This window comes from Rhinatrema bivittatum, chromosome 8 (assembly GCF_901001135.1).
Source record: "Rhinatrema bivittatum chromosome 8, aRhiBiv1.1, whole genome shotgun sequence".
NCBI classification, from domain to species: domain Eukaryota; kingdom Metazoa; phylum Chordata; class Amphibia; order Gymnophiona; family Rhinatrematidae; genus Rhinatrema; species Rhinatrema bivittatum.
Window position 1 is genome coordinate 220,756,716 of NC_042622.1, and position 27,372 is coordinate 220,784,087.

At 46.6% G+C, this 27,372-nt stretch overlaps 1 protein-coding gene across 1 annotated transcript in view; it reads right to left on the minus strand.

Moving 5' to 3' along the window:
* Positions 1–27,372, minus strand: part of PTBP1 (polypyrimidine tract binding protein 1) — a 115,053-nt gene that overhangs the window by 10,398 nt on the left and 77,283 nt on the right. Inside the window, exons 9-12 of the mRNA XM_029613500.1 lie at positions 25,232–25,309; positions 24,386–24,537; positions 21,698–21,731; positions 21,174–21,266 (exon numbers count right to left, since the gene is read on the minus strand). Of these exons, the coding sequence (XP_029469360.1) occupies positions 21,174–21,266; positions 21,698–21,731; positions 24,386–24,537; positions 25,232–25,309 (357 nt within the window). The remainder of the gene's footprint in view (positions 1–21,173; positions 21,267–21,697; positions 21,732–24,385; positions 24,538–25,231; positions 25,310–27,372) is intronic.

Here is a 27,372-nt window from a genome sequence, read left to right on the forward strand (position 1 = left end):
CCCTTACTTTTGAACAGAGGAAAGAGAAAACAGTAAACACCTCAGTTAAACTTGAACCCCCCCCCCCCCCAAAAGGGGCTTTGAATGCTTACAGATTTCAGAGAACATACGAACTTGCCATGCTGGGTCAGACCAAGGGTCCATCAAGCCCAGTATCCTGTTTCCAGAGGCCAAACCAGGCCACAAGAACCTGGCAATTACCCAAACACTAAGAAGATCCCATGCTACTGATGCAATTAATAGCATTGGCTATATACACAGTTGTCTTCAGCTACCAAGGGCAAGAGTCTGGACTGGTTTGGTGGGACTCAAAAGTTAGCAGGTATATCGTTTTCCTTCCTTATCCCCCAGACTAGCCCAGACAAATGGGATGTACCCAAGCTTCTTTAAACTGGGCAGTTCCTGAAACACTCGCTTGCAACACTCAAAAATACCATGATGTCCGGGACACGAACATCCAGTCTATAATGGATAGAGTTGGTCCAGAGAGTGGCTACTGGGGAAATTATTTACCTGATAATTTTGTTTTCCTTGGTGTACACAGATGGATTCAGGACCAATGGGTTTTGCGCTCCTGCAAGCAGATGGAGACTAGTCAGATTTCAAAGCTGAAATCACCCTAGATAGAACCTGCAGTGACCTCAGCCCTTCAGTATTCTCTTCAAAAGCCACTGTGGACATACTACTGAAAAATGATTAAAAACTTAACCGCTGTACTCAGTGAACCCCAGTAACAATAGAGCTGCCCTGATCTAGGGTCTGGATGACTGCTTACCCGTAATTTCTTGGAATATCCACTCCACGGGCAAATCCTTCGCACCGTTCTTGGGCAGCCGTGGGCAGGATGCTGAGTCCATCTGTCTACACTAATTATCAGGTAATTTCCCCATTTCCTAGCTTGTAGCTAGATGGACTCAGGACCAATGGGATGTACAATAGCTACTCCTGATCGGGGCGGGAGGCTGCCTGTGGTCTGGTTAACACTGCCATTGCAAAGGCTGAATCCTCTCGTGCCTGTACATTCAGGCGATAGAACCTGGAGAAAGTGTGCAAGAAGAACCATGTCGCCACTTAGATGATGGGAAACAGCAGTCTAAGCTTCCGCCCATGAGACTGCCAGAGCCCTAGTGGAATGAGCTTTAACCTGAGAAGATATTGGCTTTCTGGCTTCCACATAGGCTCCTGTGACCACCTCCTTAATCCAACAACTATGGTAGCCCGCGAAGTTGGTTCGCCCTGCTTCCTTCCACTGTGAAAGACAAATAGGCAGGTCGTCTTTCAGACCAGTTCTGAAACTTTCAGATACCACACCAGAAGTCTGACATTCAAATGATGGAGGTGGCGGCATTCTTCCACATCCTAGTGCTTATCTAGTGAAGGCAATGAAATGGACTGATTCAAACGAAACTCCAAGACTACTTTGGGTAAGAAGGATGGAGCAGTATGGAGCTGTAGCGCTCCTGGAGTCATCCAGAGGAACGGTTCCAGACAATGCCCATAGTTCAGAGATGCAAAGTGCCGAGCATATAGCAACCAGGAACATAGTTTTCAAGGTTAAATGCAAGGAAAGACTATGCAGTAGCCGAAAGGAGAGCCCTGCCAAAAATTCTAATACTAGATTCAGATTCCACAAGGAAACAGGCCACTGTAGGGATGGTCGGAGGTGCTTCATCCCTTTTAGAAAATGGGCCAAATCTGGATGAGCCAACAGGCAGGCTCCGTTCACCTCGCCCCTAAAATAGGAAAGCCGCTACCTAGACCTTCAAGGAGTTAAGGGTCAAACCTTTATTCAAGCCATCCTGCAAAAATTCCAGAATTAGTGGGATTTTGGCCGCCTGAGGGGGGGACACCACGTTCCTCACAGCAGGCCTCAAATACTCTCCAGAACCACACATCCCTAGAGACAGAACTTCCATTCGTGGAGTAAGGTGGCAATTACTGCCGCACAATATCCTCACTTCATCAGGTGAGCCCTCTCAAGGGCCAATCCGTAAGAGAATAGAGTTGGATCCTTGTGAAGAACCAAGTCCCTACTGTAGCAGGCCCCTGTGCAGTGGGAGACACTGTGGTCTCCACCAGGAGTGTCTGCATGTTCACATACAATGGACGCCTGGGCCAATCTGGAGTTACTAATAGGACTAATCCCCTGTGGTGCTTGATTCTGCAAATGACCCTGCCCAGCAGGGGCCATAGAGAGAAGGCATATACCTATTCTTCTGGCTAGGTCTGAATGAGAATATCGATCCCCAGGGACCACTGATCTCTTCTGCGACTGAAGAATCAGGGAACCTTCACATTGTGAGATGCAGCCAGGTCAATGATGGGAGACCCCAACGATCAGCTGAAAGGCTTTGGCCAACTCCCACTCTCCTGGATCCAGACTCTCCTTGCTTAGGAAGTCTGCTCTGATGCTGTCTTTTCCTGCGATGTGGAAGGCAGAGATCTGTAGATGGATTTCTGCCCATTCCATAAGGAGATCTGTCTCCTGTGACACTTGCTGGCTCTTGGTTCCCCCTGGAGGTTGATGTAGGCTACTGTTATTGTGTTGTCCATTACACAGACCACTTGACCCTGGAGTTTGTGGCTGAATTGTAGACATGCCAATTTGACTGTCCAGGATTCCAGGCGGTTGATGTTCCAGAGGGCCTCTTCCTCTGTCCAAAGTCCCTGGGCAGTCAGTTCCTAATAATGAGCTCCCCAGCCCTGGAGGCTTGCATCTGTTGTGAGGACCAGCTAGTTCGGAGAGGACAGGGGTAAACCACTGCTCAGATGAGTTTCCTGCAGCCACCACTGGAGCAGAGAACATACTCCCATCGATAAGTGGAGGCAAATTGATAGTCTTGAGACTACAGATTCCAACTTGACAGTAGTGAGTATTGAAATGGTCACATGTGTGCCCTTGCCCATGGCACTACCTCCAGGGTTGCTGCCAAAGCAAGAACTTGGAGACAGCTCCACACCATTGAGCGTATTGTGCTCATCAACTGACGCACTTGGGGCATCAACTTCCTTATCCACATGGTTGGAAGGAAGACCTTGCCCTGCTTGGCGTCAAACCGGACTCCCACATATTCCAAGGACTGGGAGGGCTTGAGACTGCTTTTGTCCAGGTTTAATACCCAACAGAGTTCCTGAAGCAAGGCGGTCAACCCTGTTTGTCACCTGGAGACTTCCATGGACTTGGCCTGGATAACCAGTCGTCCAAGTATGGGTGCACCAGGATTCCCTCTTCTCAATGCTGCCGCTATGGCCACCACAATCTTGGATAATGTTTTGGGGACAGTGGCTAGGTCAAAAGGCAGTGCCCGGAACTGATCATGGCAACCCAGTACCACAAAGTGTAGGAAACTGTTCTTGACGGATTGGAAAATGTAGGTAGGCCTCAGAAAGGTAGGTTAAAAACTCTCCCGATTGTATGGCCATCATGGAGCATAGGGTTTCTATGCGGAACTGATTCACTCATAGATGTCTGCTGACACTCTTGAAGTCCAAGATGGGGTGAAAGCAACCTTCCTTCTTGGGTATGATGAAAGATGGAACACCATCCTGTATTTTCCTGGGGCGCAGGTACTGGGATTATAGCCCTCATCCTGAGGAGCCTTAAAAAAGTAGTCTCCACTGCCTGCTTCTTGTGCTGGGAATGGCGAACAGACATGATGAATATGTCCTGAGGAGTGCTGTGAAATTCCAGCACATATCCTTCGTATATGACCTCCAGTACCCATTTGTCCGAAGTGATCTTGACCCACCTCTGGTAGAAAAGGGACAGTCGGCCCCCTATCCTTGTTCCGAGGGTGGGACAGCTAAGATTCATTAGTTGGTTCATGACTAACCTGAACATGCCGACTACAAAAGAAGAGAGACCTCCCAAAGGGTTGAGACCTGAAATGTCTAGTTTCTCTACGGACGAAAACATTGGGAGCCCCTGGACCGACCCCCTCATAGGCGAGAGGTGCTGAAACTGCTCTTATCTTCTGGTAGCTGGGGAACTGGAGATTCGCCTCATTTACTGGCCAGCTTTTCCAATTCGCTTCTGAAAAGAAGTGATTCTTTAAAGGGCATCTTTGTAAGATTTGCCTTGTAGGTTGTGTCTGCTGACCAATTCCATAGCCATAGCTGTCTTCTGGTCACTATCACAGAGGCCACTTCTGGCCGAAGTATGGACTAGATCCAAGCCCGCATCAGCTAAAAAGGCTGTTGGTTCCATAACTGTTCTGGAATTCACCCCCGAGTTATCCACCTCCTGAGAGAAAGTAGGCATGAACAAGCTAGCAGGGCACAGCAGTCATTGCTATTGCATCAGAGACCTGTTTAAGGATGGACTCCATCCACCTATCATGTGCACCCTTTAAGGCCTCTCCTCCCTCTACTGGGATAGTTGCTCGCTTAGAGATGGCACAGACCAGTGCATCCACTTTAGGGAACCGCAAACTCACTGCCATAGCCAGTGGGTATACAGCTTCTAGTGCTTAAGGAATTGCCATACTGGGTCAGACCAAGGGTCCATCAAGCCCTTTAAAACTTGCTTCTGGGGTATCCCACTCCACGTCAATCAACTCCTGGATGGCTTCCAGTACTGGAAAGTAACAAGAGGCTTTCTGTAGGGAAATCAGAATGGGATTCTTCTTTGGTTCCATCAGTCTGCCCCAGGAACTCTGAGCATCTTCAGGGGCTGGGAATCCAGGAACAGCAATTAGTCTATGGAAAAATGGTAACATGGTCCAATATGATTCTAAACCAGGGGAATTTCCCCATCTTCCAAGGAATCTGTATCCTCTTTGCTCGTGCCATTCGGGTCCCTGCCAAGGATACCCCTGGTGAGGCGAGGCATGCCTCGTGGTCTGCCAATAGGACTGGGTGAGAGAGGGCTTACCGGCTGAGGTTCTTTCTGGACAGGGGCAAGTGAGGTAGAATGCGCCTGTATGAAGGCTTGAAGGCCATGGAAAGTCCACCCAAGAGAAGGCAGCTGGGTCCATGCCTAGCCCAGAAGGTACTGAGGTAGGTGCCGCTAAATTTCCCTCTCCCATGGATGACCCAGTCCCAAAGTTACTCAGATCCAGGGTACTTCCAGTTAAGACTGATTGGAAGGAGCTAGGTTTAGCAAAGTCCAGGGAGACCAGCTCTTCCAGGGCTTCCTCAGTGCTGACTTAAGTTGGAATCCAGGTCAGACTGTGAAGCCCTAATATGACAAGCAGCTCAGAAAGGCACTTGTTTCTTGGCTGCTGGAGCCATTGGCGGCAGTAACTTGTGTTCTGGGACAAACCAACTGCAACAAATATAAGCGGAAGCAATAGCCTCCTTCAACCAATGGGCTATGGTCGCTTTTGATACCTTATGACCCTTCTTAGCGCCACTCCATAACATATGATCAAACACCCGAAAAGGATTAGTGACAGATACAACAGGACCCTCCTGACATCCAACTGCCTCAATTCTCTAGCATGAGGCGCATCCCTCTCGACATTAGGAAAGGCCAGAAGCTCCAACTGATTTAAGTGGAAAGAAGAGACAACTTTAGGCAAAAAGGAGGGAAACTCCGGAATCAGAAATGCGTAAAAACGGTTCCCTGCACGAGAGGGCTTGAAGTTCTGAAACACTCCGCGCTGAGCAGACTGTCTCCAAAAATAGTCTTCAGAGTAGACTTCCTGAGAGGTTCGAAAGGAGCTTCACACAAAACTGAGGAACAAATTAAGGCTCCAAAATGGACACACCGGACGAACTGGGGGATTCAAATGCTTCACCCCTTGGAGGAAACATACCACATCCAGATGTGCTGCCAGTGACACCCCCTGAAGCTCGTCTCAGGCATCCCAAGGCCACAACCTGCACACGAAGGGAATTAAATGACAACCCTTTGCCGAGGCCTTTCTGCAAGAAAGCTAGAATCTGCGCCACAGAGGACTGCCGAGGAAGGGTACCGTGCTTGCGGAACCAAGATTCGAAGACCTTCCAGACCCGGACCTAAGTCAGAGGTAGAGGTCTTCCGGACTCGAAGCAGGGTGGTAACCTTCCAGATAGCCCTTTCCTTAGGTGCTTCCTCTCAAGAGCCAGGCTGCTAACAGAAGCGATCCGCCTAGTTGAAAAATATAGGGCCTTGACATAAGTTTGGAGGATGACTCAGCCATAGGTTGACTAGGTCAGCAAACCAGGGCCACGGGGGATTACCTGTCCTGGGTGAACTTCTATCCTCCTCAGAAGTATGCCTATAAGAGGCCATGGGGAAACAAAGCAGATCATGCAGCCATGGGAATACTAGGGCACTGACCCCTTCTCCATGTTCTCTTCTGCGACTGAAGGAACAGGATGCCTTGGCATTTGTTTGCGTTGCCATCAAATCGAGATGAGGGATACTCCATCTGCATGAGATGAGGGACATTTCCTCTGACAGATCCTACTCCCCCAGGGTTTAGCCTTTGGTGGCTCAGAAAATCTGCTTGCCTTGTCTGTCCCCATGTTGGACGCGGCCAAGGCTAGATGTTCCGCCCAGGCCATTAGCTGCTTCGCTTCAAGAGCTACCGGGTGACTTTTGGTTCCTCCTTGACGGTTGATGTAGGCCACTGCCGTCACATTGTCTGACACGACTCATACTGCCCAGTTGTGCAAGAGTGGGAGAAAACTAAGCCAGCCACACCGCCCTGGTCTCCAGGCGATTGATGGACCACTGTGCTTCTTCTGTCAACCATTGGCCCTGGGCTGACGATTGGCACACTGCTCACCAACCCGAGAGGCTGGCGTCTGTGGTCACTATCACCCACTGAGGCACCTTGAGGTCCACCCGCGCCTCAAGTGTTTTCGGACAAGCTACCAAGACTGGACCTGGCGGACTGAGCGGTAAGGGAATCTCAACCTCCTCAGACTTGTGATCCCAACTGATAACGCTGCTGTCCTTAAAGGCCTCAAATAACCAAAAGCCCATGGGACCAACTCCAGAGTGGACGCCATGGAGCCAAGGACCTGCAAATAATCCCAGGCTCTGGGCACAAGAGCTTACAAGAGGAGATGTACTTGTGTCTGCAGTTTGATTATTCGTTCCTCCATAAGACGACCTTGCCCATCCGGGTATCGAATCGTGCTCCTAAAAAGTCCAGGATCTGAGAAGGGTGAAGATGACTCGTCCTGATTGACAATCCAAGAGACCTCAGATGGTGCAAGACCTTTGTCACTGCCTGCTCGCAGAGTTCTGCCAACTTCGCTCAAATAAGCCAGTCATTCAGGTATGGGTGAACCAACACTCTCTCCCCCACCCCCCCGCCCCTCTCCAGAGGGCTTCTGCCACCACCACCTTGGTGAAAGTGCAGGGTGCCTTAGACCGAATGGGAGAGCACAAAACTGGAAATGCATTCCGAGGACCATGAAGTGTAGAAATCTGATGATCCTTGCAGATATGCTTCAGTCAGATCCAAGGAACCCAGGAACTCCCTGCTGCACATTGCCACTATGACAGAGCTCAGGGTCTCCATCTGAAAATGTGGCACTTAGAGCCTTGTTCACCTTTTTCAGATCCTGAATCAGGTGGTAGAAGCCTTCCTCCTTTGGCACCATGAAAGATGGAATAATGCCCCACTCCCCGCTCTACCAGGGGAATGGGTAGCCCCTAGGCACTCTAGTCTGTGGAGAGTCTGCTGAACAATTTGCTTCTGCATCAGTGGACCACAAGTCTCTGAGAAGGCAAGCAAGTTCTAAAGCGTAGCTGTGTTCCCTGATGCTTAGAACCCACTGATCCGAAGTGATCTTGACAATTTAATAGAACTAGGGGGGTCACGATTTGAAACTCCAGGGAGGAAGACTTAGAACCAGTCAGGAAATATTTCTTTACTCAGAGGGTGGTGGATTCCTGGAATGCCCTTCCGGAGGAAGTGGTGAAGACAAACTGTGAAGGATTTCAAAGGGGCATGGGATAAACACTGTGGATCCCTAAAAGGCTAGAAGATGGGAATAAATAAAGCTAAGCCGGCACGGAGTGACAGTTACTACCCTTAAGAGAAACATGGGGTAACCTGCACGAGGCGGCAGTTACAACCTTGGGAAGCTTACTGGGCAGACTAGATGGACCATTTTGGTCTTTGTGCCGTCATTACTATGTTAGAAGAGGGACAGCAGATGACAGGAATGGGTCAGCCAAATCTCATTGAGAGGATTTGGCCCCTAGGGACCTTGACCATTCCATATCGGCTCATGCGACGCCCTCAAAAGAACTGAGTCTAGGACTGACGACCTCCAGATTTGCCACTGACCCAGACCAGCCGTCCTGCTCTGGTGGAAGCATCTCTGCCCCCCGAAAGCGAGAGTGGGTTGGGAGAAAACCTTTGGATCCCCAGGCAGCTTATGAACCTTAAAATCCTTGGGTGACAATATCAGCTGCTCCAAGTCTTTCCCAAACAAAAGCTTGCCCTTGAAAGGGAGAGCCCCAAGCTGAGCCTTAGAGGAAACATCAGCCAACCAATTGCGTAACCACAGGAGCCTCCTTGCAGACACCACCAATACCTTTGTTCTGGAGGAGGTATGAAGGTGGTTGTATAAGACACCTGCCCCGTAGGTCACCACCACCTCCAAGTGTTCTGCCTGCGCAGACTCCTGAGGTGGCAGGTCTTTGGTACTCAGTAACTGCTATACCCACCGTAGACTCGCCCTAAGCATGAAACTGGCATTCGAGCTGCAGCCTGCAGCAAGGGCTGACACTTCAAAAATCCGCTTGAGGTGGACATCAAGCTTTCTATCTTGTAGGTCCTTAAGGGCCGTGGCCCCTGCTACCAGGGTAGTGGTCCTCTTCATGACCACAGATACTGAAGCATCCACTTTAGGAACCTTCAACAGCAAAAAGGTCTCCTCAGGCAAGTAGTAAAGTTTGTCCATAGCTCGGTCCACTCTCAGGCCCGTCTTCGGAGTATCCCACTCCCGGACCATCTGATGAAACGGAAAAGTCTTGGCTGGGCCTTGTAAGCCGGCCATGACCAGATCCACTGTGTCTTGACTCGGATCAGCCTGGGGAAGTGCAATGCCCAGTTCCTCCAGGATATATGGGATCAAGGGATCTAATTCTTCTCTCTGAAACAAGCAGACAACTTTTGGATCACCACCATCCAGAGGCAAAGGCTTCTCCAGGTCCTCGTCCTGCTCGGTCCCATCGATGAGAGGAGGAGCCGGGGCAGAATCATGACTCAACTGACCCACGAGCTCTGAAACTCGAGGGAAAGTCACTTATGCCACCCCTCAGCAAGGGGCCCTGGATCTTCTGGATTCAGACCCTGTGGCTCCAGTCTCCTGGGATCTTCCTGGGTGGACCAGCATATGGACCCTTCTTAAAAGTACCACCCTGCTGAGACTGGCTAGCCATAAAGGCTTTGTGCATTAAAAGCAAAGTCAGGAGTAAAACTGGGCTGGCCTTCCAATTCCCCTTCAAGGGGATCGGGGTTGTCATCGGAAAAGTCAGGCAAAGAGTCCAAAGGGTCCCTCGGACTCAAAGCAGCAGGTGATAGGGCCAGCGGGGATCCCCTACCCCAGCCGCCTTCTCCTGAGTGGCCGAAAATGCTTTTAAGATGGCCACCATTCCCATGCTTACAGGGAACAGGTCGCCATCGTTCTGCTGCAAAACGGGTCATTTGCCCACACCACAAGCCTCCCTGATGCTCCTACCCCCGTCCCGAGGACCCCTACCCGCCAGGGAGGCAACGTGAGCAAAGGCCTGTGCGAGAGAGCCAAGAGGCTGACTCTCTGCAAGCAGAACAGTGAACACTGCGCGGCGTGGCTGCTGCAAGGACGGAATGAGCAGGAGGCACCCAAGAAGTGAAAACCCTAGAGCCTGCCGATGCGGTCACAACGAACGTCCTTCCACTGACTGTAGGCAAAAGACAGCCCTCGCTATGTGTGAGGCTGAGATCTGGAGATGCACTTCTGCCCATTCTGTAAGTTGCTCTATTTACAGCGACACTTGTCGGCTCTTGATACCTCCCTGTCGATTGATGTAAGCTATAGTCATTGCGTTGGTCATTTGGACCAATCGACCTTGAAGCCTGTCACCAAACTGTAAACATGCCATCCGGACCGCCCTAGCTTCCAGCCAATTGATGTTCCAGAGAGACTTCTGCATTCGAGTCCTTGCGCTGTCAGCTCCTGATAGTGAGCTCCCCAACCAAGGAGACGCGCATCAATTGTCAGTACTAGCCAGTCCGGTGGGGCTAGGAAGACTCCCCTCCTTAGATGATCCTCCTGCAGTCACCACTGCAGTTGGGAGGAGACCTCCATTGGCAAGTGGAACCGAATCAAAATCCTGAGACTGCAGGTTCCACCAAGACAGCGGGGAGCGCCGTTACCCATGGTACCACTTCCACCCAGGACACTGCCTGAGCCCTAGTGGAATGAGCCTTAACCTGAACACACAATAGCATCTCAGCAGCCACATATGCAGCCGTGACCACTTCCTTAATCCAGCGAGCTATCATAGCCCATGAAGCTGGTTTGCCTGGCTTCTTTCCATCATGAAGGACAAACAGGCAATCTGACCTCTGAAAAGGCTCAGAAACCTCCAGATAGTGCGCACAAGAAGCCTCTTAACATCCAAGGAATGCAGAAGGCAACACTCCTCCGCATCCCTGACCTTATCCAGAGACTGCAAGGAAATGGATTGATTCAGATGAAATTCTGAAGACACTTTAGGCAAAAAGGATAGAACAGTACACAGTTGCAATGCCCCTGGAGTCACCTGGAGGAACAGTTCCTGGCAAGACAGCACCTGCAACTCGCACAATACACAGAATGTGCAGAACATATAGCCACCATGAACACAGTCTTCATGGTCAATCGCAAGGAAAGATTGCACAGCAGTCAAAACAGAGGGCTCGCTAACAAATCCAACACCAGGTTACGACTCCACAACAGAACCAGTAACCGCAAAGGAGGCCGAAGGTGCTTCACCCCTTTCAAGAAATGGGACATAGGATGGGATGTCAAGGAGAATTCACTGCACCTCTGAAACATGTAAGCCACAACTTGAGCTTTCAAGGAATTAAGGGCCAATCCTTTAGTCAATGCATCCTGCAAAAATTCCAAAATAAGCAGGCCTCAAACACTCTCCAGACCCTCACATAAGCTAGAGAAATGGAGAACTGAGCAAGGTAGCAGTTATCACAGAATATGCACTCTTCAACAGGCAAGTCCTCTCAAGGGCCAAACCGCAAGACAGAACCAAGCTGGATCCTGGTGAATAACCAGCCCCTGCTGCAACAGAAAACAAAGAGTCCTTCACCAGGAGTCTCTGCAATTCTGCATACCATGGGCACCTGGGTCAATCCGGACACATCGGAAGTACTAACCTCCTGTGGACCTCAATCCAGCAAGGGCCATGGAGGAAAGACAAAGCAACTAGTCTTCTGGCCAAAACTGTACAAGAGCATCGATGCCCAGGGACCACAGATCTCTCCTGCGACTGAAAAAGCGAGGAACCTTCACATAAGAAGTCGCTAGCAGCTCTAGGGACGGAAGGCCCCAGCAATCCACTATCAGCTGAAATACCTCTGGACATCCATTCTCCATGGTCCAGACTATCCCTGCTGAGAAAGTCTGGACCATGAAGATGTCCTTCCGCCCATCCTATAAGTTGGTCTATTTCCTTGACACTTGCTGGCTCTTGTTTCCTCTGACGGTTGATGAAGACCACTGTTGTAGTTTGTCAGACATCACAGACCACTTGACCCAGAAGTCTGTGGCTGAACTGCAAGCACGCCAACCTGATCGCCCGGACTTCCAGGCAATTGCTGTTCCAGAGTCACCTTCAGATGTCCAATGCCCCTGGGCCATTAGTTCCTGACAGTGATCTCCAGAACCTTGGAGACTTGCATCTGTCATGAGAACTAGCTAGTGTAGGAAGGACAAGGACACTCCCCGCATCCACCACTGGAGGAGAAAGATCTCCGTCGGCAAGTGGAACTGAACTGAATAGCGAGCGCGGAAGAGAATGCATATGTGCCCTTGCCCACAGCACCACTTCCAGGGTTGCTGTCAAACCAAGCAACTGTAGATAGCTCCACATTGTCAGGCAGATAGTGTTCACCAACTTACGCACCTGAAAAACTTTTCGATCCGTGTGTCCATCAGAAAGACCTTGCCCAGCATTGTGTCGAATCAAACTCCCAGATACACCAATGATTAAGGTCTGAGATTGCTCTTGGCCAGGTTCACCACCCGAGTTCCCGCAGCAGGGAGATCGCTTTGTTGGTCACATGGCTGCTCTCTTCCAAAAACTTGGCTCAACTCAGCCAGTCGTCCACGTATGGCTGCACCAGGATCCCATCTCTTCTCATCACTGTAACCACCATGACCTTGGAAAATGATTTTTGGGTGATGGCCAGACCGAAGGGCAGCACCCGAAACATAATGGCGACCCAGCATTGCAAAGCATAGAAGACTGTGCTCCAAACAGAAGGGAATACAAAGTTAAGCCTTGGACAGATCCAGGGAAGTCAGAAATTCTCCGATTGTACAGCCATTATCACAGAGTGCAAGGTTTCCATGTGAAAATGAATCACCTGCAGATGACTTGACACTAAGTCCAGGATGGGATGAAAGGAACCTTCTTGGGCACCACAAAAATGGAATAGTGCCCTGTATTTTCCTGAGACACAGGCATGGGAACCACAGCTCACAGCTGCAGGAGCCTCAGAAGCATAGACTCCACTGCCTGTTTCTTCTGCAGGGAGTGACAAGAAGACACCATGAACAAGTCCTGAGGAATGCTGCGAAATTCCAGCTTATAGCCTTCCTGAATTACTTCCAGGACCCATTGATCCAACATGATCTCGACCCACCTCTAAAAGATTAGAGTCCTATCTCCTCCTCCCGAAGGTGGGTCTGCAAACCTTCATTTGGAAGCTCGGGACTGGCCGCCACCCAAGACTGCTCCTCTCGGACTGACAGGGACGAAAGGACTGAGACCTACCAAAAGGCAAAGTCCTCCAAAAAGTCAGAATCCTGTAGGGATGGAAATGCTTTGAGCCTCAGATAACCCCTCACAGAAAGTGAGTGCTACAACTAGGTCATCTTCCGGTAACCGGGGAACTGGAGATTCACCCCACTTACTGGTCAGCTTTTCCAACTCGCTCCTAAGAGTGAGCCTTTAAAGGGCATTTTTGTAAGATTAGTCTTTGAGGCTGCACCAGCTGACCAATTCTGCAACCATAGTTGACGTCTGGCCACTACCACTGAAGCCACTCCTCTGGCTGAGGTACAGACCAATTCACAGCCCGCATCTGCCAAAAAGGCGGTTGCAGGTTCCATAACTGCTCTGGAATGCATCCCTAAATCATCCGCCGCCTGAGAGAAGCAAGATCCTGCCACAAGAGCACAGCATGAAGCTACCTGCAAGATCATAGCCACTGCATCAAAGGCCTGCTTAAGGATAGATCTGCCTATCATGGACAGCCTTCAAAGCCGCTCCTCCCTCCACGGGGATAGTCGTCCATTTAGAGATGGGTGCAGACAAGTGCATCCACTTTGGGAAACAAACACTCCTTCACAGCTGGATCCTTTGAAACTTGCCTCCGGGGTGTCCCATTCAAGATCAATTCTTGAATGGCCTCCAACTCATATAAAAGGCCAAATTCTAGACCTCGTGTTTTTTAATTCACTCTCCTTCACACCAACCTCGAAAGATACTAAAGTAATTCCCATCCCCTGGTCAGATCATCACAGAATTCACTTTTCTCTTACTCTAGAGCATAGTAGACACAACTAGAAAACAACCTACAATACTTAAAAGGAAATTTATCAACCAAGATGCATTTGTAGAAGCAGTAACACCCAATTTACCTACCTCCATATCATCAAATATTGAAGACTCAATATCTAAATGGAACTCAGCTATTACCTCTACGTTAGATCTGATCGCTCCATATAAACAACACCAAATAAATAACAGGAAACAAAAGACCAATGCTCCCTGGTACTCAAAATCTTTACATCAACTTAAAACACACCTTAGAAAGTTGGAACGAAAATGGCGACATAAAAAAACAACCGAAGCAAAAAACACATATCGATGTACCCTTCGGCACTATTACAAAGAAATAAATCAAGCCAAAAAAACTCTATTATGGAAAGTTAATCTCTAAAGCCAATGGAAATCCAAATACTTTATTCAATATAGTTAAAACATTAATTACTCCACACAACGAAAACTTCACAGAACACGATACAACATTCTGCAATAAAATTGCCAACCACTTTAAAACAAAAGTAACCACCATCTCCACAGAATTCTCACAACTACCTTACCCCACCTGTGTCAAGAAAGAACCTAATTATCAATGGTCCGAATTTAATCCAGTTTCAGACAATTCAATTCAAATTATAATCAGCAAACAAAAACCCTCAAACTCACCATACAATCCTTGCTCAGGAGCTTTCTTTAAAGCTATTGGTCATCATGCATACTCTTTTCTTAGTAGTCTAGTTAACCAATCTTTAGAAACAGGACAATTCCCATCCAATTTGGAAAAAACATCCATTCTACCTATTCTAAAATAAAAAACAAAAGGTACAGCTGATCTCAATAATTACAGACCTATCGCCTCTCTCACATCATTAGCTAAACTAATAGAATCTGCAGTCTTATGTCAACTTTCCGATTTTCTATCCGAAAATAACATTCTCCACATTAACCAGCATGGCTTCAGAAAGGGACACTCTACAGAAACACTTCTTCTATCTACCTTTGACACATTATTCCGGGCCTTTGATTCATACACAGACTATATTATAGTATTTTTAGACATCTCAGCAGCATTTGATACGGTTGATCACCAAATTCTCATCTCAGGACTACAAGCAATAGGTATCACTGGAACAGTATTAAGTTGGTTTTCATCCTTTCTTACAGATCGCCCTCAACAAGTTAATATCAATCAATTTTCCACTCCCTACACAATTCCCTCTGGCGTTCCCCAAGGATCTTCATTGTCTCCCATACTATTCAATATATATCTTCTTCCACTTTGCCACATCTTATCTTCACTCAATTTACAATTCAAAATTTATGCAGATGACATTCAATTTCTGGTACCCTATAAAACTTCCTGGTCTGACACCCTTTCATTAGTTTCACTCTACCTATCTACCATTAATTCTTGGCTATCTCATAATAGTTTAAAATTAAATCCATCAAAAACTGAATTGGTTCATTTAACATCCATTACAGATTCCTCTATAGGTCCGCCATCCCATTTCACATTCAATGGTTCAACCATCCCAATTAACTGTCACGCCATAAATCTAGGAGTAACCATAAATACAGATTTATCCATGAAACAAATTTCCTCCCTAGCAAAGAAATCATTCTATAAATTACAGCTTCTGAAACATCTTCGTCCTCTTCTTTTCTATCGTGATTTCAGGACTGTCCTTCAATCTCTCATTTTCTCTGGTCTAGACTATTGTAATGCTCTCTATCTAGGTCTAGCTGATTCATCAATTCATCCGCTACAACTAGTTCAAAATAGTGCTGCTCGCTTATTATCCGGTACCTCCATTCGCAATCATATTACACCCATCCTACATTCTCTTCATTGGCTACCCATAAAGTACAGGATAAAATATAAAGTAATCTCAATCATTCACAGTCTAATTAATAATTCCTCATCCACCTGGCTTTGCACCTTACTCCGTATTTACAAACCCACCCGACACTTAAGATCACTTACTCAAAATCTCTTAGACATTCCATCACCACGACAGGCCAGATTAGACATCACCAGGAAAAGAGCTTTTTCAGTAGCAGGACCATCACTCTGGAACTCACTACCCAACCCTCTTCGCTTAATATCAAATCCTCATTTCAAAAAAGCTCTAAAAACATTCCTCTTTCAACAAGCATTTAATACTTCCACTAAGCAACCCCCTGATCATAAATGAAGCTTCATCTCCCAAATTTCTCTCATCAGTTACATGTCACTTTAACTTCTCCCTTCCCCTATCTTCCCATCAGTGTTCTTTAAGGATATTACAATTCGTCCCTTCTCATTCCCCTTTTACCCTCCCTGCCCTCCTTGCTCAAGGCACGCTACCTTTATTTTATTCTAATTTTAATTAATAATTTGTTTTTAGCTAGTTATCATCTAGCTATTTAGTCAAATTTATGTATTTAAGTTTATTTTAGTTATATTTTATTTTTATTTTATTTTTAACATGTTGTAAACCGTTTTGATAAAATTTTATTTTAAAAAACAGTATATAAATACCTTTAAATAAATAAATAAAGAAAAGCGAGAGGCTTTATGTAAGGAAACCAAAATTGGATTCTTCCTCAACTGACTGCACCAGGTATTACCAGCATCTTCAAGGTCTGGGAAATCAGGGCTGATAGTTCATCTTTATGAAAGAACCACATCATGGTTCGGATACAGCTCTAAACCAGGAGGAATTTCCCCATCTTCCAAAGAATCAGCATCCGCCTCATCCGTGCCATCCAGGTCCCCACCAGGGATACCCGTGGCAAGCAGAGGAGTGCCACGGCACTTAACCATAGGATTGGAAGAGGGAGGAGCCACTGGCTGAGGGCCCGACCTGACAGGAGTGGGCCAAATGGAGGACTGCACCTTTACAAAAAAGCAGCTGGATCCATACCCATCCCAGAAGGTACTGGGAGCAGGTCCAAATGAACTGCCAGTCAAGGGAGTACCAAGATCTGGCACACTGCCAACCAACGCTGGAACCAGGCCTTCAGAAGATCCAGGCTTAGCAAAATCCAAGGAAGACAAACCTCCCTGTGCATGCAAACAGTGCTGACATGCTGGAAGACAGGTCAGGCTGAAAAGTCCTAATATGACTTATTTACCAGCATAAGCAGCGGTAACTGTGCGTTTAAACAGCTTGCATTTGAATAATTGTGCGCACAAATTTCAGGCACCCCTGAGGTAAGGGTGGCAAGGCATACACCAACCAGTGCACCTGGCTAGAGCGTTACCATGCTCAAAAAAGTTATGTGCACAAATGTTGTGCCTAATGCATGCGCAGAGCCAACACTGTGCATACCGACATCCTGTAGAGAGCAGTAAGACCAGCACAAAAATGCCACCACAGCCTACCATGCGGTGTGCTGAGAAAAGCCTGAATGAGGGGCCTAGTCCACTGGGACCACTCAACACGTCAGGCTGCCCAGGTCCCTGAACCCCATCAGGACCAGGAACGACATCTGTATGGCACAACAAGCAAGGAGACTGAAGGAAGGCCTAAAACCCCATCTCTAAGTAAAACTTCCTTTTTTTTTTTTTTTAGCTTACTGAAACTCAGCGCTTACCGGCAGAGTATAGAGATGGTCTCCAGCTGCAGGGAGAACTGCCGTCACCACTGTGCTCGGCCTCCTTACTAGCTGCCTTTCAGCCATACAAATAGTTAAGTCCACGTTGGAAACCAGGTACCAGACCAAGGCACACCTCTGAGGGACCATGGAAATCACCTCAGGAATTTCTCAACTGGTGGAGGGACCTTTAGATATCACCACAGGACTGGGGCTTTCGTTCTCAATTTAAAAGTCTCCTTCCAAAATTCACAGCAATTCCCAGAGGGAGATGCACATCCACCATCTGCTGGAGACTGAGAATATCAGCAGGCTGGGGGGTCACTGCAGGAGTATATATACTCTGACATCAGCTTGCTCTGACTCCATCTGCTGGCAGGGGAGCATAACCCACTGGTCCTGAGTCCGTCTGTCTACACGCTAGGAAAGTGGATACATGCCTCAGACCCAGAGAAGTCAAATTCCCAACTGCACTGCCATTAGCACAGAGTACAATGTTTCCAGGCGAAAATGCTTCACTCGCAGATGACAGTTGACAGCTTTGAGGTCCAAGATTGTCGAAAACAGCCCTCCTTTGGCACAACGAAAAATGGAATATTGCCCTGTATTTTGAGATGTGGGCACTGGGACCATCTGCTTCTTCTGCAGGGAGACTCCATGAACATCCCAAGGAACCCTGCGAATTCCATCACACATCCTCCTTGTATCACCTCCAAGACCCACTGATCCTGTTCCCAGGGGTGGGTCGAAAAACCTTCACTAGGAGGCTTGTGAGGTTCCACTATCAAAGTCTGCGCCTCATCTGGGTTGTTGGGGATGAAAGGACAGACCTACTGAAGGGTCAAATCCTCTGAAAGGTCACTCCTGTATAAGGTAAACACCTCTTGGATCCTCTAGCACAAACTCGTGTTAAAGGAGCGCTGCACCTGCTTCTTATCCTCCGGCAAACAAACTAGAGATTCACACCACTTACTGGCCAGTTTATCCAACTTGCTGCCAAACAAAAGCGAGCCATTAGAGGGCAAGTTGGTGAGGTTAGCCTTGGAGGTCGCATCGGCAGGCCAATTTCTCAACTATAACTGACACCTGGCCGCTATCAAAGCCACTCTGGCTGAAGTGTGGACCAATCACATCTCACATCTGCCAAAGCAGCAGCAGCTAATTCCATAACTGCCCTGGAGTTTCCCCCAGAGTCAACCTCCTAGGAGAGAAGCAAACAAGAGCAATCCACCAGGGAACAAGAAGCAATCTGCAAGGTCACTACCACTGCCTCAAGGATAGTATCAATCTTTATCATGAGCATCCTTCAAGGCCATTCCTCCTTCCACAGGACTAGTGGCCTGCTTGGAGACTGCATACAAAGAACATCTACTTTCAGAAAAAGCAAGCACTCTTTCCACTGGATCCAGAGGGTACAGACCTTCCAAAACCTGACCCCCTTTGAAATTAGCCTCTGGGGGGGCCTCACTCAAAATCAATTCTTGAATGGCCTCCATCATGGGGAAAAAAAACAAGAGACTTGCCTGAATATAATTCCATTCTGGACGCAAGTCACACAATGGGTTTTTCAATTAATAGGGATGAGCGTAACCCTAGACCCTTATGTGGTGCTGCTAAATATACCAGCAACTGGGTTACACAATCACTGCCAGTTATTTTGTCTCCATGTGTACATGGCAGCACGGTGCGAGTTAACAAGTTTATGGAAGCATACTGCTGGCCCATCACTACCTATGGTTATTCATCGCCTTCATTCCCATTATTGTTTAGCACACCTTACAGTGCTGAAACATGACTGCTTAACTACTTGTGTCTGGAATACATTCATTAAGTGGCTTGCAAATCCATCTTAACATCTTTAGGTGTTCTGTAATCTCATAGATCCACTATGGCAGCTTTGGAATAAAACTGTTTCAGATTACACTTGTTTCGATTTTTCCTCTTGTTTTAGATATGGTTTACTCCCTTACTTGATTTGACATGTATCTATTTTAAGTCATTTTGATATTTGTGGTCATCAGTTCTGCCATAATTTGAGACTTCTTACTTGAAGCTGGTACATATGTTGCTTCTGATTTCAGATCCGGAGTGCTTCAGGTTAAGGTTGTGGCTGACCCATCCTCCAAATGGGAAGAACCGGGCTTGGTAAAGTCTGGGGAGGTCACCTCTCCCTGGGCCTCCTCACAGTGCTGACAAAGAATCCAGGTCAGACTGAGTAACCTTAATATGGCAAGCAGCGTAGAAAGAATGGCACTTGTGTTTCGTTGCTGCCGGAGTCATTAGAGAGCAGTTGCGAAATCAGTCTGCTTGCACTTAAAGACTATGCCCAACTAAGCGGGCCACGGCAAGGTGCATGCACAGCCTGTGCGCTTGGGAATTCTGTGCCTAAGAAGTTGTGTGCGCATGACTGCGTGCACAGCGTGTGCGCAGAGCCAGCAAGCACTGCGCATGCCAATGCTGTATGGAGAGCAATACAATGCACACAAAACCACGTGCAAGATGGCACCAATGTGGCCTACCATGCAATGTGCCAACTAAGCCTGAAGTGGGGCCTACTCAAGCCACTCTGTTGCCCACTTCCCATTAGAGCAAGTGAAAGGGAACGACATTTGTACAGCATGCTGAGCAAAGAGACCAGAGGAAGTCTTACCAAAACCCCTCCACTCTGAATGGGAAATCTTTTTCTGTTACTTACCTGGGCTCAGCGTTTACCAGCTGAGTACAGGGTCTGTCTCCAGCTGGGGGAAGAAAGCTTTGGCAGTCACCTCCGCGCTCTGCTTCCCGCACCCGCTGCCTTTCAGCTGCTTCAGCAGCAAAGTCCTCGCCAGGAACCGGCTACCGGACCAAGGCACACCTCTTAGGGATCTCAGAAATCGCCTCAGGAATTCTCAACTGGGGGAGGGACCTTTAGGTATCACCACAGAAGAGCGGGGCGCAATCTTTTTCAATTTAAAGGTAAAATTTCCTCTTCTAAAGAGTACTGCAATCCCGACAGGGAAGGCACGTCCACATCTGCTAAGAGACTGAGAGATACTGAAGGGCTGGGGTCACTGCAGGGGTGTAAGGTGACAGCTTTGAAACCTGTCTCCATCTGCTGGCAGGGGAGCATATAACCCATAATTCCAGAGTCCATCTGGCTACACACTAGGAAATCTTAAAAAGGACCATCACCATAAAGTAAAAAAACTTCCTTTTGGTAGCCCATCCACAGCCATAAGGGACTCATTCAAGCAAGAGGTAGAAGAGGATCAGGGATGAAGGAGCCAGCACCACTGGCTATCAAACCCTCAAAATAAGGGCAAAAGCCAAAGAAGGGCCACAGACTCCTGCTCATCCCTATTCTACCAGGGGAAAGGTATGAAACCAGATCTAGCACCCCTGGAGTGAATCTCCAAGTCCATCTTTAGGTTCTGCACCTCTACCATCGCCTGGAAAGAGAACACGTAGACTATGCAGATTGCATACAATAAAGCTTTCCTTGTGTCACCCTCTGCTGGTAGGGGAGATAAAGTAATTCATTTGGACTGGTCTGAGGGATAGGGAAAAAATTTCCAAGAGGGTACACATCTGTCATGGCACAGGAAAAGAGGAGCTCACGACAGATGTGCAAGATTTCCTGCATATGCTCCATAGTACAAGCTGTGAGGTACAGGGATGGTTTGTCTGGCACTAGACATCACCCATGTGTCACAGCTAATTCCACCCTGTTTGCTGGCAATTTGGAAAACTCAAGTATGGGCTCATGGTGCCATAGTCCCAGTACAGGCAGATTGTAACCAAGCTCAAAGCAAGAGGAAAGTATCTAGCCAAAACCAACAGGTTAAAAGGAATGCACACACAGAAGTGATCGTGTTACAGGTTAGTAGGTAGCATTGCTGCAGATACTTACCCAGTTGAGCCTGGTTTCCATCAGCCATTTGAACCAATGCATTTTCTTTCTTATTAAAAAGGATCTTCACCCTCTGCACATCACCATACACTCCTTGAGAAAAGCATGGAAGAACAATGTTCAGACAGCAGGAGATTTTTTTTTTTTTAACTAAGCAACAAATCTTAACTAAATTCACAATGCAGTTCATTCCAGCTAAAGGAAAGTATTCTGCCCTGCTTATGAAAAAGCACAGCTGTCTAGCAGAATATAAACCTAAGGTTACAGGAAATACAATTTTCAAAAGACCCAAAACCCAAATGGTAGGGGGATTGAACTTAAAATGATTCATCACACTACTATATTTAAATTCCTAGGAAGGCATGCAACACAATCAACCATGCATAACAGTAGTTTAACACAAAATAAAATAAAGCAAACTCCAAACAATTATGCATGCAAAATTATCTGAAATCAAAACTGTACATTTCTGAAATCTAAAGTAACTGAAAACAAAGGTAATAAAAGTGTGAACGATAACATACCGAAAAGAATAAAGAGGCATTGGGGTGTAACTCTCTTTAGAGGACAGCAGAGCAAGGCAGCGGAGGGACAGGGGAGAGGAAAGGAATCAAGGGGAGAGCGCAGGTTGCACAAATCGTCCACGAGGAAAGGCAGTCGCCGCAGGAAGTGGCGGGATTGGTTGATGGATGATGATGTTTTCGAGATGGTTAATATTGAAGGACAGGTTGTTTTCCGAAGAGCAAGGTTTTTTTGTTTGAGGGGGGATTTAAAAAATTGTTTCAAGCAACAACAGGAAGCAGAAGTACCGTGCAGTCAGTTGGCAAAGAAATTCCGGAACAAGGGAAGAAAATTTGGGAAAAGGGATGGGGAGAAAAGAAAAAAGTAGCAAAAAACAGGTCAGTAAATACATAAGGAAATATGGTAGTGTTCCATCACTTATGATACCGAGTTTCTACATACAATACTTGTTTACAGAAACAGTTCATAGGTTTTACTTGAAGGAAAACAAGTAAATAAGAAAAGAGTTTTTTTTAACTTAGGAAATAAGAGCCAACATTACAGCAGGGTGACTGATGTGTAATATATGCCAAGCACCTGACAATATGATTGATGACTAATGGGAGAAGTCATTATGTAAAAAAAAAACAAACCCAAAACTATTTACATTTGTTCCCCTACCCTTGGATGTTAAAGGCAGAGAGGGTCCAATGCCCTCAATGCTTAGGGCAACCCACCTGCCATACAGGTGGAAGTGTGCTGCACCTGAATAAAAGCATTAGATCTGAACAGACAACTGGCTATCAAAAGCTCTTTACTGATGCTTGATGTCTTCGTTTCAGAGCAGACTGACCTCAAAAACACCTTCCATTTTCTACATGAGGTTGGAGTTTGGGCATTGCTGCTGTCTACAAGAATAAAATGGAGGCTTCAAGCAGAATTGAGAGCTTTTCAAAATTTACAGCCAGTCTGCTCTGGAGGGAAAGCTTCACATTAAAATTCTAAGTATGAGCCCCCTGGAATTTAGAAACTCTCAGTAGGAACCATAGTAGCACAAGAATGTGATTTGTGGGGAATTCCTACACCATATCACCAGGTCATCTCATTTCTGATGTGCCATTAATAGTGTGAGCCTGAAGTATCCCTCTGCAGGAATGAAGGAATTTGAAATGCCAGTGTTCTAGTGCCCAGGATAAGTTTCAATGTACACAATCCTGGCAGTCACCGCTGAGAAATATTGCTTCTTAACTGGTTGCAAATTGTTAAGTTTCTACAAACACTGATTACTCAAGCATTGAGAAAAAGTCAGTCTGTTAGTTCACAGCATCACTATGAGTTTGTCTCTAAACAAAAGCTGGATGAATAGTCAAGAGCTCACTCAAAATTAAGGGACAGAATGAAATAAGAATTGAGGGAATGGCTTATAGTGCAGAAACAAAGGACTCCCATCAAGTCACCACTATACAGAGGGAACTAAAGCCCAAGAGAAATATGCATCAACTTCCTGGCACTCTATGCTATGTGCCTGCTAAAGTTCTAAAATGCATGTTTTAAATTAGATCTAGCCTATACCTATATCATGTAGGATTGATGGCAAATGGTGCTGTTTATTCTCTGCCTAATGCAAGCCAGCAGGGAGAGTTGTTCTTTAAGTCACTATTCGACCACCACCACCCACAATGGAAGCCCTTTCTATATGCAAATGGCATTCAGACCTTTCCACACAAGGGCCAGTAACTGCTACCAAAGCAGTAAAATGTAAGATTTGTTCTGGAGCAAGCATGAGACCTTAGCTCAATACCAGTCCATACCCTCCAAAACCAATCTGTCTTAATTTTATACCCTGAGAAACATTTAAGAGGAATTAGCCAGTCAGAAGAAAAAGTAATTTGAAATGATAAACTTTGAGAGGGAAGATCAGATACTAATTGTTCCTTGTATCAGTTATCAAGGCTTCCTTTTTCAGGAAAGGGGGCAGATATGGGTAAGAACTGCTCTTACATAAAGCTGTATGGAAAAATGTGTTTGTATTAGAGCTGGATTTCATACTTTTGAAATCAGCAGTAAAATTTGATAATCCCCACCAAGGCTAACCTACAAGTACATTATCTCACATAATACTCGTGGCAAGATTACATACATTTTACAATACTGTATCCCTCCCAAAACCCTGGCTTGCTGCTATTCATATGCACAAAAGGAGATTACAATTCAATGAGAAAAGTTAAATGAAACTGAAAATGTAACAGATATTAAGGAATATAAAAAGTAAAACCATAGTATATTTGGAAAAAAGAGAAAGATGTGGGAGCTTGTGGCAGAGCGACACTGACAGGTACACATAGGTCATACTAACATTTAAGCCATTACAATTAAGGGAAAACAAGGGGCTGGAAGGTGACCCACCCACAGGTGTTCTGGATCAATGGAAAGGGAGGGCGAGAGACTGCAAGACTAAACAGGTCTGCAACAGGCTGGCAGGTGGCCCCTTAAAAGTAGTCAGTCACCTGCAAGCCTGAATGGGAGATCAGACCTCATTCCACATGAAGTGAGGGATGAACCCTGGAAAGGTAACTTGTGAAGCAGACTCATGGATAAAAAAGTCATGGTGCAAATCGGGCACAAGATCATGAAGTTCTATCTGGGCTCTGGACAATTCGTACAAAGTTCAGAGTCCAGAGTTCCTGCATGCGAAATGTAACAGCACTAACCTCTGGGTTCAGACTGCTCACCAGCAGAACACAGTTCCCTGGCCCAGTGAGACCGGGGATGCCAAGTCTGCCAGCGGCAGCTGCAGCGGCAGCTGCGGCCGATGGAATAGCCAAAGGAGCAAGTGTTCCAGGAACACCTGGCACTGACAAACCTGCAAATTGAAGATTTATCAACAGAAAAAAGTTAACAGTGAATATACAGAGCACATGCCGACTGTTAAGCCCTCGTGTGACCTTCATGGCATCTTAAGTGATATGGAAATACAAGGACCTATATTCTTCCAAAATGTGTTCATAAAATGAAAATTGTATGCACTAATATCCTGCTCCTAGGTTTACTCTAACTACACTCCGCATACCCTGTCCACTACAAAACCATCTCCTGAATGAACCTTGCCAACCCCTCCTCCCAGCGGTGAGCACAGAGATGGGTAGGCCTCCTGTGCACCAGTATAAGGGATGGCACGGATTCAGTGAACAATTTCATGAACACTATGCCAAAACAGGTATTTAAAATGAAAAGGACTATGAATTAAGCAAGCAAATTAGCCCTCTCCCCTTGGATAGAGAAGGAAATTGCCAGTCTGCATAAAAGCCAGTTACCATTTCTGAAAGGCAGCTAGTTTCACTGCTCCCCCTCAGCAAAAGTCCTGCTCATTAACTGATAATGCAGTACACATTAACTAGCTCAAGCTGTCAAAGATTCAACTAAACCACTTGTCGCTGCCTGAGGCATGCCATCACAACTTGCAAGGTGCATATGTGCACTGCTCCTTGGAAGAGCTGCATGCCATGTCCTAATTGCTCCATGCAAGTGGCAGAAGCTCATTTCGATTTCCATATTACCTGCAGCTTGAGGAATGGCGAAGGTTGGAGGGAAACCAGCTCCTGCATAAGGACTGGCTGAAATGATACCTGGTGCACCTGGTACAGAAATGGAGAGATGAAAAACTCAATATCAAACAGCTACTTGACTGCCTAGTAAGGAACATGACCAACAAGAGATAAGCGAAGACAGATCTACTGCATTTCAATTACTTCTCCCAAATCCCAGAAAAGTATTAAAGACCATTAATCTCAAAATGACATTTCCTACTGCATTTTACAGTACTGTGCTTGAGGAATACAAAAAGGTACTGAACATTTTTCTAAAATATCTCGGATTATACATGGAGAATTTGCTTCCATTTTTCTTAGGTGATTTGCCTAAGATTAGTTAAAAGCAGCTAGCTTAGTGATCACTTACTCAAAGCAGCAGGGAAATCAGGAGTGAAATAAGGAAACACTGCTGGATAGAGTTCCTAAAGGAAAGTGAGGCATCTCAGAGTAACCATTACAACACCGGCATTTATAAACTCAACCATAAAGGTTCAGAAAACTATTTGGATTTTATTTACCATTCCAAACTAGATTTCAAAGTTACATGCAGGTACAGTAGTTTGTTCTCTTCCCCAGGGCTTACAATTGTTTTTTCCCGTCGATAGCAGGGCTGAATTAACCATGCTGTCATGGGAACTGTCAGTCAGATCCAGGAGGCGGAGCTTCCTAAGTGATGTCAGAGCTTTGCTCTGAGGCTGCACGTGGTTTCCTGCGCTGATAACTACTCTCCTCAGTCTGTTTTTCCGCGCATGGGATTGCACGCGGAGCCTCAGACCTCCTCAGGCAATTCTTAAATTTAGGAAGAAAAAGCGAACAAAATGAAGGACCATGGCAAGAAGGCACTCCCCGACCCTCAGGGTTCAAACCCTGCCTCTGTGGACATGACCGCTGCTACAGATATCTGGGACCAGACCACCCGCTCGAGTCGTGCCCTCATTGTAGTCGGATGTCACAGAAGGCACGCCGACAGAAGGGAGAAAATGGAGCGCCTTCAAACAGAGGACCGGATCCTATGCCCCACCATAGGAAGCCCACTCTTCCCCAGGGCCTACTACAACTGCGCCGCCCCCACAGCATCGAGTGGCCTCCATGGAACCTCTGACTGCGAAGGATCGCATGAGAGGTAAAGATCTAGCTTCCAGGAGTCGAGGGCCCTCCCGTGACAAGAGCCGGCGCCGACTAAAGTCGCATGCACCGGGGCGGGTAGTGGAACATACCCAGGAAGCATCCCATGCATCGAAATCTGCGCACAGCCCGTCAACGAAGCGCCGTGGACGCGACGCAATCTACTAAGACTATTTATTTATTTAACAGTTTTTTATACCGACCTTCATAGTAAATTAAACCATATCGGATCGGTTTACATAAAACAAGGGTATAACAGAAGCAATAAATAAAAGTAATTAACAAGAGAAGAGAATAAGATAAAAGTTACATTTAACAAGGAGTAAAAACTTGGGAAGCTTAAGAGCTGGAAGGAAGTTAAAGGTCAAAAATAATTGAAGAAGCATTATCCAAAGGAATTTGGAATAGAGCAAAAAGATGCTTTAATCGGTGAGTGCCAGAGTTCTTTGTCTGAAAGGTTGTAGGGCTTTCATCTTCTAAAAATCCAAGTGAGGAAAAAGAAGACTAAGGGTTGTCTGGAGGCTCATCAAAGGCTTGGTGGAATAGCCACGTCTTAAGTTTTTTTCTGAACGTAATGAGACAGGGTTCCAGTCGGAGGCTTGAAGGAATGTTGTTCCAAATAGATGGACCTGCTATAGAAAAAGCTCGGTCTTTGGTCGAGGAAAGTCGTGAGGCTTTGGTTGGGGGGTAATTCAAAGTACCTTTATGATTGTCTCTAATAGGCCTATTGGAGGAATGAATTTTGAAGGGGATTTCAAGGTCGAGTTGGAGTTGATGATGGATGGACTTATGTATTAAGGTGATTGCTTTATAAAGGATTCTAAAATTTACTGGTAGCCAATGTAGGTTTCTGAGGATGGGATCCTATGCCCCACCATAGGAAGCCCACTCTTCCCCAGGGCCTACTACAACTGCGCCGCCCCCACAGCATCGAGTGGCCTCCATGGAACCTCTGACTGCGAAGGATCGCATGAGAGGTAAAG